Source organism: Ptychodera flava, chromosome 6 (assembly GCF_041260155.1).
Source record: "Ptychodera flava strain L36383 chromosome 6, AS_Pfla_20210202, whole genome shotgun sequence".
Taxonomy (NCBI): Eukaryota; Metazoa; Hemichordata; class Enteropneusta; family Ptychoderidae; genus Ptychodera; species Ptychodera flava.
In genome coordinates, this window is record NC_091933.1 from 15511139 (window position 1) to 15525423 (window position 14285).

The 14285-nt window shown below is 38.8% G+C and overlaps 1 protein-coding gene across 1 annotated transcript; it reads right to left on the minus strand.

Moving 5' to 3' along the window:
* Positions 1–1479: 1479 nt before the first annotated feature.
* LOC139134214 (uncharacterized) lies at positions 1480–2280 on the minus strand. The gene has a single exon (XM_070701127.1). It carries the CDS (start codon positions 2278–2280, stop codon positions 1480–1482), a length of 801 nt encoding a protein of 266 aa, XP_070557228.1.
* Positions 2281–14285: the final 12005 nt, after the last annotated feature.

Consider the following 14285-nt stretch of genomic DNA (forward strand, 5'->3'; position numbering starts at 1 on the left):
AAACAGACTGTTTATCATCCAATCAGAATTCGTGTAATATTTACTGCAGAGTGTGGGACGGTTTCTGAAAGTGTGGGATCGATTTTTCCCACACTGTCGATTCCGCACTCCCATCGGCCAGGAATGTGAGAATTTCAATTCTGATGTCTACAGCAATTTTGTAATATTTTAGTGTAACTATATCTTGTAAATTTATCAATGCTTTCAGATTTAATTTGTAAATCCCATTTAACTGAATTCTTCTATACTTCATCAAGGGAATACATTTTTACTTTTACTTTAAACTTTCGATAATGTTGTGCAGAGTATTGCTTTGTTCACAAACAGTGCCGAAATGAACCGCCCTTCTACTAAGTGTTAATAATTATGTGCTGATAAATATCGCCTATATTGCAGATGATACATGCATGATTTTGGTGGCATCCTGGCACCTATTCAAAACGCTTCGATCTGTTCAATGTACCGACAGTTTTGTCGGTCTTGTACTCATTTTGTCTCTTACGTCATTCTCCGAATTTTACAATGAAGTTTAGGTAAACCTTTTCTTTTTCAACCTGTATACAAAGCTGTCATTTCGTATGGTGGATGAGAACTGAAACAACAACTTAACATTTTTATTCGACATCAAAGGCTTTATGGTGATCACTCAACACCGCCATGTTGAAATAGAAACTGGATAGTCGGATCGTATTTCACAACACTTTAGCGTAAAGAATTTTGATAAAACTTAGACACTCTGTACAAACATTCATGCTGTAAGTGAGACTGCTTTTCGCCAACCAACTTTCACTATTGTACACATTTTGGATAAAAATAGTGCATTTTACGTTGAGGCAACACTAAATAGCACAACTCGGTGAATATGCGAGTGTGAAATCTGTCATTTCAATTTTTAAAATGCTCTGCATCATAGTCGACATAGCATCCACGACACTCTTTTTCAAAGTACGGCAAACTGCCTGTCCTCTATCCGCAACCTCAACACACGCTTTCATGGTGACAGTGAATCCACACTCGATAACAATACCGGAGTATGGTCTTTGACTACTCGTATTGAACGTTTATTAAAATGATTGTTAAAATGGTTCTGAAAAAGTGTAGACCTCTAAACGTTCTGGTATGAACGTGTTAGCACAGTTTGAAAATAATTGTCTTCCAAATTGACCTTCTCTTTCATGGGTTTGTAATGGACATTGTTATACCAGTCAAGATTTTATCTAAAGGACGTAAGGACATAAGATCTACAAACAATTGCTTCAAGTTCTTATTATAAATGTGCTTATAGTTATATAGTTTGATGATTTTTTTGCGATTTTTCGTTTTTGTCCTACATGTCAATGAAAAGAGAGGTCTTCATCCCCTTCGAGTAAACAAACATTGGTATCAACCATTTTATACCTGACATAATGGAGACTTTTGACGAGTCGTGCACTCTGTATCCTTGAAGTCCACTACTTCACGGAATGTGCCGATGATAGTCTACAGTTTTCTACTGGCCATTTCCTCGTAAATAGGCATGTATTCACGAATGCACTGTTTCAGTTTCTCCGGGAGTTCTGTCACATCGATGTCAGAGTCGAACGAATGCACAAAACAGGAACTGTCGACGGCCTTTCCGAACACGTGCTTGAATGCAGGAGTCTTCGTATGTTCTGGAAAGATTTCGGTGTTTCCCGGTTCCCAGTTGAGGAAGGATTCCCTAAACAGCAACCCTGTCGCTTCGCAGTACTTGGTTATAATCTCTCTCGGTGAATTGACCAAATCTTGCGAATCTATCACGATTGGTCGTTGATGGAGTTCTTCGGTGACGTACTTGTAGAGTTCAAAGAAGGGTACCATGTTACAGACATCGATACAGGCGTCAACTAATATGTCGCGATTATTTTCTGTTGGGAACATCTTCTTGGCAGTTCTAAATGCGGAAAGTACTGCAGCTTTTGGATTCCGAACAATAAATGTGTGGATATAACCGTGCGGGATATATTTATAATGAGCTCTGCCCCCAAGAGCGTACGCACCATCTTTTACAAATACGGCACTTTTATCGGGGTATGATTTTTCCAGTATCACTCTTATGTCCTTGTACCTATATCCTGGTAAAGGAGGGCCCCTTATATACTTCTCGTGGCACAGACGTTCCTCGCCTGCAAAATAAGCACGAGCAAATGGTTCATGGATAATCTGGATGCTTTTGTCGGACGCAATTGCCAGTTCGAATGCAGTCGATCTTGACCCTGGATGACACCATAAGACAACGCGAGTAACGCCACTATCTGACATATTATTGCGAGGAGAGAAGGCGACCTTCTGGAAGCAACAAAGCAAAGAAATGCGAGAAGGTTGCGTTTCTATTTTTACTGCGAACAATAAAATCTAAACGACGTAGGATGTTCGCCTGTACTGCAGTTCTTTCTCTCAAATGTCTCCTGTCTGAAATTACCTGCTCAAATAGATGTAATAAAGGGGACTATATCCTGGAGCTCAAACCTCTAAATTTGATAAAATCCAGACGTTTCGGCGGGTCAGTGGTTGCCTTCTCCAGAGTGATATCTAGGAATAGGGTAAAAACAATCAATCAAAAGAGTAAAAACAGATGTGACTACACGATGTTTTTACAAAGTGAAACCATACAAGACATAAAACTAAAAGAGAGAAAGATACCATAGCCAAAGTAACGCAATGTTGAGTGGAATTATCGGAAACAAGGAATATGGGAAATGAAATACAGAATGTGTAGTATGGCGCCTTAAAAAGTCAAACTTTGTAATTTTGGAAATTTGAAAACACTCGCTGTTTTCCGATGTATTAACATACACAGCCGTTTGATCTCGCGATCTCGCAGCTAGGCTTGCCAACGTCGCCATCTACGACTTTCTCAGTCTTCTCACAAGACGGTACAGTGGTCTTTGATAATACAGGACTTTTGTGTTTGTGTTCACCAGTAACGTCCCAATGGATGGTAGCAGCGGACTAAGGGAAGCGGACAGTTACAGATAATGTTGGTCGATAGTATCCTCAGCTGGGAAAGAAAGTCGGGGTAAAACGGCAACTGATATGAAATCTTAGGAAATAAGGATACCGCCGAGAAGAGATCAAAGACGTACCGCAAAGTCAAAGTGGTCGTTTGTGCATGGAGGCGAGATTCAATGGTATTAAAGTTTAATAGCCTGAAATTTTAGTTGGACGCCTGTCTCATACATATGCATCCATGCGAACACACACAACACTATAGCTCTGCATGGCAGGGCTATGTTACCGGCGTTATACGGCCTCCCACCACATAACGCCGGTAGCCTAACACACAGCCCTGCCATGCAGAGCTAACACAACACCAGCAAACCCTACCAATGGCATGTACCTTGACGTAATGGTGGGGCAACTGGCTCACTGACAATTGATCGTACTATATGGAGAAAAATCATGCGGCATGTAAAATACTGATTTCAAGAGTTTACGATCATAATGATACTTTTCATGAATTGACATAGTGGAAGTTTGGAAGTTTAGTTTCGCAAGTACACACACCCTCGTCAAAACCATGCTGTGAAAGGTTTGAAATAAGTTCGCACAGGTCTTGTGCTAGCTGTGGAAACGTAGCTATCTGTTGGCGGGGTAGCGTGCGTCGCTATGCGGGTCATCAAAAGGTCAACCCAGCCATGGATAGCTGCGGGCCAACTAGGAGCGAAAATGGGTCTATTACGACACAACTTAGGGACTGGTCAGTTTCTTCAGCCTGGGGGGGGGGGCCGTGGGTTCATGGGGGGTCACCCTGTTTTTGACTTGGTGATAGGGGGGGTCACCATGTTTTTGAAATGCCCAATAGGGGGGGTCAGTGTGTTTTTGAATTTTGACACAGGCTCATTATTGCCTAAAATGCTAGTGTAAGCCAAAATTTCATCATTCAGTTGTATATTTCGGCGCGCCCTTCGGGCGCGTAACTTTAATAATCAGTCGTATTTTTCAGCACGCCAACTTTAAAATATCAAGCATACTTACATCAGAGATATCTGTATGTTCAATATTTTTCAGTGTGCTCTTCAAGCTCATTACTTTAATATATCAGACATTTTTTAGCATGCCCTTCAGGTGCATGACTTTAATATACAAGGCATATATATCAGAGATATCAGGATGTTTCATATTTTTCGGCGCGCCCTTCGGGCGCCATGCTATAATAAATCAGAGATATCTTGATGTTTGCTAAGTGAAAGTGTACCATTATGAAATCTGCATTTCATATGAAAAGGATGACAAATTCCTGATACTTTTCTGTTCTCTCTATGAGAATTCAGTATGAGAAAGCAACATGCACAAATATTTCACAATATATATTTGATACAGTGACTTATTTTAGAGATAGAAAAATGACAAGATATCTTTCCTTCTCATTGAGGCAATTATTTTCCTTTGTGTCACAGGTTTTCTATAGAAAGATGCTTTTTATGAACAAAATAACAAGTTAAAAAAAGGCAGTTTTTGTCATTATTAGCTGTTATGGTTTCAATGTTACAAGAAAAGGTCTTCTCAGACACTGTACACATCAGATTTGGCTAAAAAAGCTCTCTATGGCTCCTCAGGAGATTTATTGGATGGTTGGCAAGCCTTAACACCTATCATAGTTTTTGATTCACTGCTTTTTCCTCTTGATATTAATGATTGATATCCATTTCTGTACAACAGTTCAGGACATCTGGTTAAGCATAGAAAGTGTGAAATACATTCACAGCTCATTCAAAATACAGCTCATTCAAAATATACTGTATTCAAACTTTAAGATTGACACTTTGAAATTCCTATCTTACAACTGACATGTCAACAATTTCATTAAAACATAGAATGACTATTTAAAATATAAATATATGTAAAATGTAAAATATAATATATATATATATATATATATATATATATATATATATATATATATATATATATATATATATATATATATATATATATATATATATATATGTCCACCTTTTGTTTTACCTATGTTGCGCGCCAGGGGGGGGGTCACCCTGTTTTCAAAAAAATGGAATGGGGGGGGTCAACCTGTTTTCAAAATTTGGAATAGGGGGGTCAGCCACTTTTTGACGACGGCAAAAAATAATCCACCGCCCCCCCCCCCAAGGGCCGAAGAAACTGACCAGTCCCTTATGTCGGAACTTTGATAAACCAAAGTGAGTGTTATTCAATAAAATGACCTATACCTGCCTGAACTCTAATTATTGCTCATTCCCTAACTCCTTTTGTGAACAAAATCTCTGGTTCGTTTACGTAATTCGGCTAATTTTCGGAGGAGTACTCAAGATTTTCACTCTGACCAGTCGTCACGCTATTCACGTTCCAATGCGCGACGTCCTTAGGGAGCATTCTTTATTTACGGGGAGGGGGGTTGGTGGAATTTGAGCGACAAATGAAACGTAAAAAGCGACCCCCTCCAAATCAAATTTCTAAAATTTGACCCCCCCTCAATTCATCAATTGTAAAATGGACCCTCCCCCCCCCCCCCCCCCCCCCATGAAAAAAAAAATTCATCAGATTTGATTCATTAACCCTTCGCACCCTGTGGCCCCGGGCTGAAAAAGTTTCCTCACATACTAGAGAATCAACATTTTTTGTGAAATGCCAAAATCAAATTTTTTGCACACACATGAACTTGTAATCGCTCTAGTCTAATCAAGTACACTAATATCAATAATCAAGAGTACATAAATATACAGATTTACCTAGTTTTATATTGGAAAAAAATTATTCATAGTTTCCATATAGACAAGATAGTGAATCAACATTTCGGTGACATTCCAAAATCAAATTTCTTGCACAAACATCCACTTGTTACCACCCTAGTCTAATCAAGTAAATTAATATCAATAATCAAGCGTACATAAATACACAGATTTAACTAGTTTTATATTGGAAAAAAATTATTCATAGTTTCCTCTGACAAGATAGTGAATTAACAATTCGGTGAAATTCCAAAATCAAATTTCTTGCCCACACATGCACTGATAACTACCCTAGTCTTATCAAGTACATTAATATCAATAATCAAGAGTCTAAAAATACACAGATTTAGCTAGTTTTGTATTTAAAAGAAATTATTCATAGCTTCTCATAGATTATGTATGGAGGACCTGTGTATTTTCTATTTTGCCTGGGAGTTCTTGTGTGTTATCACTGTATACCTAGGGAGTCCAAGACGGGAACTTTCCAGAGAGTGTTTTACGTTGCATGCTGCACTGGCACTGGAAGGTTTGAGTGTCAGCGTGTGCTTTTTAAGTCAGATATTTCTCTATTTTGAGTCTTACTCAAGTCAGCAGATATGTAAAGAAACCGATGAGTGGCAGAGATCGAATTTTATGCGGATCGGACTGTTTATTTAAACCCTACGCCATCCTCTACTTTAGTCGATGGAACGAACATTGCTCACACAAGTGAAAGCCGTGCTGTATATTTGCAATATACGCACTGCACGCTGAGATGATAATATCACCACAAGTTGAAAGCTGATCTTTCTGCAGCAAATTGTGTGTTAACTGTGAACTTTATTCCGTTTATGAGTTCAGTCAGATGTCTGAGATTGTCATGAGAACATTATTTATGACCGTTCCACTGAACTTTTGTCGACGCGTGGATAGCAGAGGAAGACTTCAGATTAGTTCGGCATGTCCCGACCGGAAGTGTAAACAAAGATCTAAGATGGCTGCTCCCATGGTAGCTGAACTGGACGCTGCTTAGCAGTGAATTGCGTGTGTTGTCGCCGACTTTCATGTGCAGACATTACACGGGACTTACAATTGTGCTCATCATCGAACATTAGTTAAAGTCGCGTGTGAACTATTTGTGTTTCCCAGCCGCGTGGTGGTAAAGTCTGAGGTACCTCTGCGGTAACGTTAAGTTTTCCATAGAAATTGTTAAGCATTTAGCAGTTTAGAAAGGGTTTGAACAGAGTTTTTGTTCTGAAAGTGTGACTCCTGCCGTCGGAGGACGATCAGTACAGTTACTGTTACCATGGAGTAATATTTATAGTTTTGAAGTACGGTTTTACTATTTTATATGTAGACCCCGATATTTGACACAATATAGTAATATACAGAAGTTGTTTGTTACATTATGACTGTGTGTTGGTTCCTCATTTCATGCCCCATGCTGTGTAGCCCTGCGTACAGGTGTGTGCACGTGTGTTCCCAGCATTATATGGCCTCTACCAAAGCCCTGCAATGGTCTTTGAACAGACTTGAGGTCTCTGCGGCCTGGATCTGGACCGCAATGAAGACTAAACGGTCTTTTTGGCCGAAATTCTGCTCTATTGGGGCAAAATCCCAGAAAAGATGCGATTGACTTCTCCTAACGTCCAAAGCCACTCATTTTCTGAAACATAACATACTCGACAAGTTGTTTACCCATGGAGACCCCCATTTGAATCTCGCTGCAGAGACCCCAGTTATCTCCACAGACCGTTGCAGGGCTGTGGTGGAGGCCGTATATGCCAGGAACACACAGACCTGTACTCAGGACTACATGCTTTGTTGCTGCTCTAGAGAGGTTAACGCCAGTCTCGGACTTGTTGCCCCTGCTAGAGAAATAAATTTGGCTGAGCTTCGGTCGGTTATTATCTGCTGTCTCGAAACATCGGTTACACAAGCAACATTGCGGTGAAATTCCAAAGTCAATTTTGTTCTCCATAACTCAATACAAACCTTTGTAAAATTTGACCCCCCCCCCTTCAATCATTGATTGTAAAATTTGACCCCCCCCCTCTAAAAGCGGTTTTGTAAAAGTCAACCCCCCCTGATTTCCACCAATCTCCCCTCCCCGTAAATAACGAATGCTCCCTTATTAGCATATCAATAAAAGTCAAAGTACGCTGCTGAAGTGAAAATCTTAAGTGCTCCTTTGAAAATCAGCCGAATTATTGAATTACACTCACTTTGGTATATTTTGCCGTTCAAAGTTCCAACATAAGTTTTGTCGTCGTAATAGACCCATTTTCGCTCGCAGTTGGCCCACAACTATCCGTGGTGGGGTTGACCTTTGATGACCTGCATAGCAACGCACGCTACCCCGCCAACAGATAGCTGGTTTCCACAGCTAACCAGGTGCCAACTTAGCACCATCATAAAGGGGAAATAAGTAAGTTCGAAAGTTGGCACATGCCCCCGCCTACTTAGCTGTGTTAAAGGTTGGAAGTAAGTAAGTTCGCATGTTGGCACAGGGTCCCCACCGACGTATAGCTGTGTGAAAGGTTGGGAGTCGGTAAGTTCGCAAGTTAATATGTCACCCCTTGAATTCACAGCTTTGTAGAGCCATCAAAATTTTATTTGAGCGTTGAAAGCTTTAGGTAAGGACTGAAAGTTGACTGGCGAGGCCTGAAACCTTTACATTCTGCATATTATTAGCATATCATTGAGTTTTTTCAAATTGACCAAAGCTGCGGTACATGTATGCTTCACATTCCGGATTCCATTTTCCATGTTGCCGGTAATTCCACTCTACGAAAAAACTTTATGTATCCAAATGAAGGGTGGGTCTTGCGAACTTTACAGAGGAACAAGACAGAAATGGGAAACCTACCTTTGAAAACAACGCCTGATTGTATACCTTACTGTTGTTTACAATGCTGTTGTTACTTCCGTATTCGTATGCGTTTTCGTATGCGTATTGGTATGGAGTCACTGACTGAAATTGGTATTTTCAGCCCAGGTTTCAGCCGTGAAATGTACAGAATTACAAAAAGTTTAAATATTATGAAAATATAGTTCATTATGTCATCTGCCAAATTTGTTAAATTTACATAAGTTTCCTTATGTAGACTTTAAAGAATTTTGTTTACCTCATATTTAAAACCGGTAGGGACCTGGTATTCTCACATTCCTGGCCACTGGGAGTGTGGGGATGTGAGTGTGGGATCGACGCTGTGGGAAAAATTGATCCCACACTCGAGTGTGGGATGGATGAAACAGTTAAACAATGTTTCCAGTGTGGATTTAACGCATTTTGTGGTCATGTAAGAAAGAGAATCTCACACACCAAGGACCTTTGATCAGATTTCTCACATGAGTTGGGGATATTTCGGCGAGTGTGAAACAAAATATCCCCAACTCGTGTGAAGAAATTTTAATCTGATCCCAGGTCCTTGTGGGTGTGAGATTCTATCAAGGTATGTGCAAAGGAGCTGCCCTGGTGGGTGTGAGGCACTGCAAAGCGGTGACAGTGGAAAGCCATGATGAACGGGGACAGGACAACCATCCAAATGAAAAAAAAATGTGAAAAATACTTGAATAGTAGTTGCTTTTGTGTTTGTTTGTGTTGGTTAGGGTTAGGGTTAGGGTAAGGGTTCAAAAATAGTAGTTGTTAGCTCTCTTTTTTTCACACTGTAGGAATTGTTATCAATTTCAGGAACAAAATATAAAGTTCATGAGTTGAAAACTGGCTACTAAAACGTCCAAACTGAGGAAAGCCTCGCATGCCCATGGAAGTTCCAAAATTTGATGCTTTGCATTGTGCTTGTTATTTTACTGATCTAGCGTGGCTGGGATAGTATAGCCATCCATAAATACAGAAGGAGTGAGAAATTCAGATTGAACTTATCTTGAATTTACAATTTTGCAATAATGAATGAACAGTGAACATTATGCAACATTATACTTATTTTAGTAAATTATGACAGAGCTACACTGGAGCGGGTAACAAAAGACCATTGAATTTAATATGGTTCTGGTTTTTAGGAATACCAAATAATAATAATCATATGTGCTTGCCCACAATAGTCAAGTAATGCAATGCTGCAAGTTGCAGTTGCGTATTCCTTTCAATAAAAAAAATCAAGTCCGGACATACATTTATGCTCAAATTAAATTTGATATCACAAGGAGGGGAAATGACCTGTAGAATTGTGTAAGAATTAAAGATTCCTGTTCTGTTACCAAAGTGTCAAAACTGCAGTACAATGAATAAATTGTTTTATACAGGAAAGTTTCGTCAACATATTTTTCATTGTCTCCCATCTTTTATATATGTTTTATGTCACACACTTAGCATATTTGCATAGGGATAGCCATATTTGGCAATCCTACCTATTTAGACTTCCAGGAGTTTTCCCAGTCAGTGCTGGACAACATTTTTATACTAGCTTCTCATCAGCTATCTTACGTTTGAAAATGACAAATAACACGATTGAACTAATTTGGGATAATTGGATTTTCATATTTTTAAAATTTCTCAAATGTGTTAGGTGCCAGATAGTTGAATGTTGCTATATTACAAATTACTCATAAAACAAGTTCTGTAATGTATAAAGAAAGCAGATGAGATTACATTTGTAGATTAAATCGACATTACTTTACCATCCAATTATCCCAAATTAGTTCCAATTTAGTTAAATGCTAAATGCTACCACTATAACGGGATTTTATACTTGTAGGTGACAAATACATATTCCATGTACAATACAATACAATACTTAACAAAACTTCATCGCTCAAAAATGTGGTAAAGCGAAAATTACAAAGTTCCAAGTTAAGACAAAGTTGTATGTGCTGCGACTGGGGGAGAAATTATCAGAAATACATTTCACACGACGTAGTTTATCTTTCAGAATAAAGATATGAGTATTAGTAACGTAGAAACAGACGGACCGATGATTTCGTGCATTACTGAACATTCTTTGTCGTTATGATGATCACTTTTATACAGATAAAGATAGATGGATAGATAGATAACAATATTTATAGAGCGCCTAGTATCCATCAGGAATGCTCACTGGCGCTGAACAGAATTAATCAAAATAAGCTCTCTTAAATAGGTAGGTTTTGCGTTTAGACTTAGAGTTTTCCGATATCAGTTTTATACAAACAAATTACCTTTAAACTCGTCAAATTGGGCGGGTCAGTTAAATTTCCATTATCGGTACTATTAAACGATGTAAACAGAATTGTGAAGTTGATTGTTGTGATAGAAGTTAACACGAAAACGAATACGAATACGAAAATGATGTTTGTTTAAAAAGTCTCTCCTCCAAAGACGACTGGCCGTTTGTTTTTAAAATCTTTTTCTAATGATAGTAACGACATTTTTCGACTTAGGGTCTAAAAAAGATTGGATTTTTTTCAACTTACATTCTCAAAATATGGTGTTATACATATTATCATAAAAGTAATTTAAGTTCTATTAAGACAGAACTTTTATATAAGGTTCGAAATTTGGACGAAAATTAAAAAAAATTGTCAGTGACTCCAATACAAATACGAAAACGAATACAAAAATAACTTCAGCATCGCAATTGTTTTTGTTGAGGGATGCAAAGGTTCCCTAGGAGAATGAAAACTGAGAAAAGAAGGCCCTCCGGGAGTGGAAACAAGCAAATTCCAGTTATTTGACGAAAAAGGAAGAGTTTGGGAATTCGACCGACTCAATGATAAATTAAGAGTACGGGAGAGAGAGAGAGAGAGAGAGAGAGAGAGAGAGAGAGAGAGAGAGAGAGAGAGAGAGAGAGAGAGAGAGAGAGAGAGAGAGAGAGGCTTCTTTCCTATTAATCATGCCGTGGTGGATGAGTTGATAGAGGGTTAAATGTGAGTGTATGTTTTTTATCCCCCATTTGCAACTACCAACCTACCTTTGTCCCAGAACGTAATTACTACTAATACAATCATACACTACTATTCACTTTCAAATCGGAGGCATCTGGAGAAGGGTCCGCTGACCTCCCTCCGAGCTCAGACATTATCTCCGTCCTGTGGCGGAGCAGGTCAAAAATTTGCATAGTTCATTGCGCATGCGAGGTAGACATTAGCAACATGACGATCTATGTAAGACGCAGTCTTGGCAATCTGACAAGCCAATTAAAACTGTGTGGGGACTCTTGTACTAACACAAATAAATGTTAGTCACTGTCCAATCGGCCCGGTCTACGATTTCCGGCCAAACAGTCTACAAAAAGTCAGAAGCCATCTCGTCGCCAGTCATTGGCAACACCCGATAGAGGACGCTACGGACTGAGATAGATTTAAAATTTCTTATCAAGGACATAGTTTTAACGATAGTGCTGTTTGCTTCGAGCTGGGACATTTTAAAAGTTTCGTCATATGCACAGCGTGTTGGATATTGCATTTTGTTGGAAACTCAGCGTTTTTTCTTAAATGTTGACTATAGATGGAGACTCCAGCATATTGGACGATACTACGGACTAATCTTGATTGGTTATTTCTTGACGTGGACGGAATTTTAATCTTCCTCCAGTTTGCTCCGAGCTGAGACATTTTGATAATTAAGACACATAGCGTGTCGGATATTCCGGCAAAGTGATGACATTTTTCGTAAGCATGGACTTAAGATATTATTAATATTATTAATCTTTATTTAAACTCGATAACTCCATAGATGAAACACCTCTTTTCATGGAGGTCGAATAGACAAAAGAAAATCATATTACAGCACCAACTTGAAAACACGAAAAACACAGAAGTATAAATATAAAAAAAACTAATATGAAGAAGCATCAGACAAGTAAATAGAATACCGAAAGTTGTTACAAGATTTCTTAAAGCTATGATTGATTTGGGGAGATTGTTATATTCATCCACACCCGCAACAGACAAAGTGTTTTGATAAAGAAGTGTACGTGCTTTGGGAACTTTAAGGAGGTTCTGATTGGAAGAACGAAGTGATCTGGAAGGGATATAATTATTGAACATACTGGCTACATAATCAGGGGTTAGATTGTGAGTTGCTCTGTAAATTTGGGCCAAGATATAGTCCTTAGATTATTGTAGATGCAACCAAACGTGAGTGGTTGGTCATTTTTTGGCGTGGACGGAGTTTTAACGTTAGTGCAGTATGCTCTGAGCTGAAACATTATAACCGTTTCGTCATATACACAGCGTATAGGATCATGCACATTGCTGCCAGTGATTGACTTTTCGTATCCATGGCCTTAAGATAGAGTTATGAGCTTATAGGAGGATACAACGAACTGAGATAGATTTTAAATTTCAAAGCCTGGATGTAGTTTTCATCTGCATTTTGCTCCGAGTTGAGACATTTTAAAAGTCTCGTCATATAGGCCTACACAGCGTATTGGATATTGCAGTTTGTTAGAAACTTAGCGTTTTTTCTTTAAAATATTGACTATAGATAGAGTGTCGAGCAAAATGGAGGATGCTACGAACTGAGATAGATTTGAATTTTCTTATCATGGAAATATTTTTAACGTTAGTGCAGTTTGCTCCGAGCTGAGACATTTTAAAAGTTTCGTCATATACACAGCGTATTGGATATTGGGGTCTGTTGGAAACTCGGCGTTTTTTCTTAAATGTTGACTATAGATGGAGACTCGAGCATATTGGAGGATGCGACGGACTGAGATTGATTGGTAATTTCTTGACATGGACGGAGTTTTACATTAGTGCAGTTTGCTCCGAGCTGAGACATTTTGATAATTTATGTATTACACATAGCATGTCGGATATTGTGGCAAAGTGATTAAATTTTTCGTAAGCATGGACTTTAGATATAGTCCTGAGATTATTGTGGATGCAACCGAAGGTGCATTGGGTGATTTGTCAATTTTTTTGGCCTGGACGGAGTTTTAACAGTTTTAACGTTAGTGCAGTATGCTCCGAGCTGAGACATTATAACCGTTTCGTCATATACACAGCGTATTGGATCTTGCACATTGCTGCAATAATGGTTGACTTTTCGTATCACTGGCCTTTAGAGAGAGTTGTGAGCTTATTAGAGGATATAACGGACTCAGATAGATTTTAAATTTCGAAGCCTGGAAGTAGTTTTATCTGCAGTTTGCTCCGACTCAGGAGCTGAGACATTTTAAACTCGTCCTAGACCTATACAGTGTATGGATTTTGCAGTTTGTTGGAAACTTAGCATTTTTCTTAAATGTTGACTATAGATAGGGTGCCAAGCATATTGGATGGTGCTACTTACTGACTCGGAGATAGATTAGTAATTTCTTAACATGGATGGAGTTTTAACGTTGGTGCAGTTTGTTCCGAGATGAGACATTTTGACCGTTTCGTATATGCATAGCGTATTGCATGTTGTAGATTACTGCAAATAATTGACTTTTCGTATCCGTGGACTTTAGATAGTCCTGAATTTATTGTTTTTGTACTATTCATATCGTGTCGGATATTGCAGATTGCTGCAAATTGAATGACTTTTCGTATTCGTGGAATTTCATAGAGTCCGGAGTTTATTAAATGATGCTGCAGACCGAGATAGAATGGTAATTTCGTAGCCTGTACGGAGTTTTAACGTTACTGCAATTT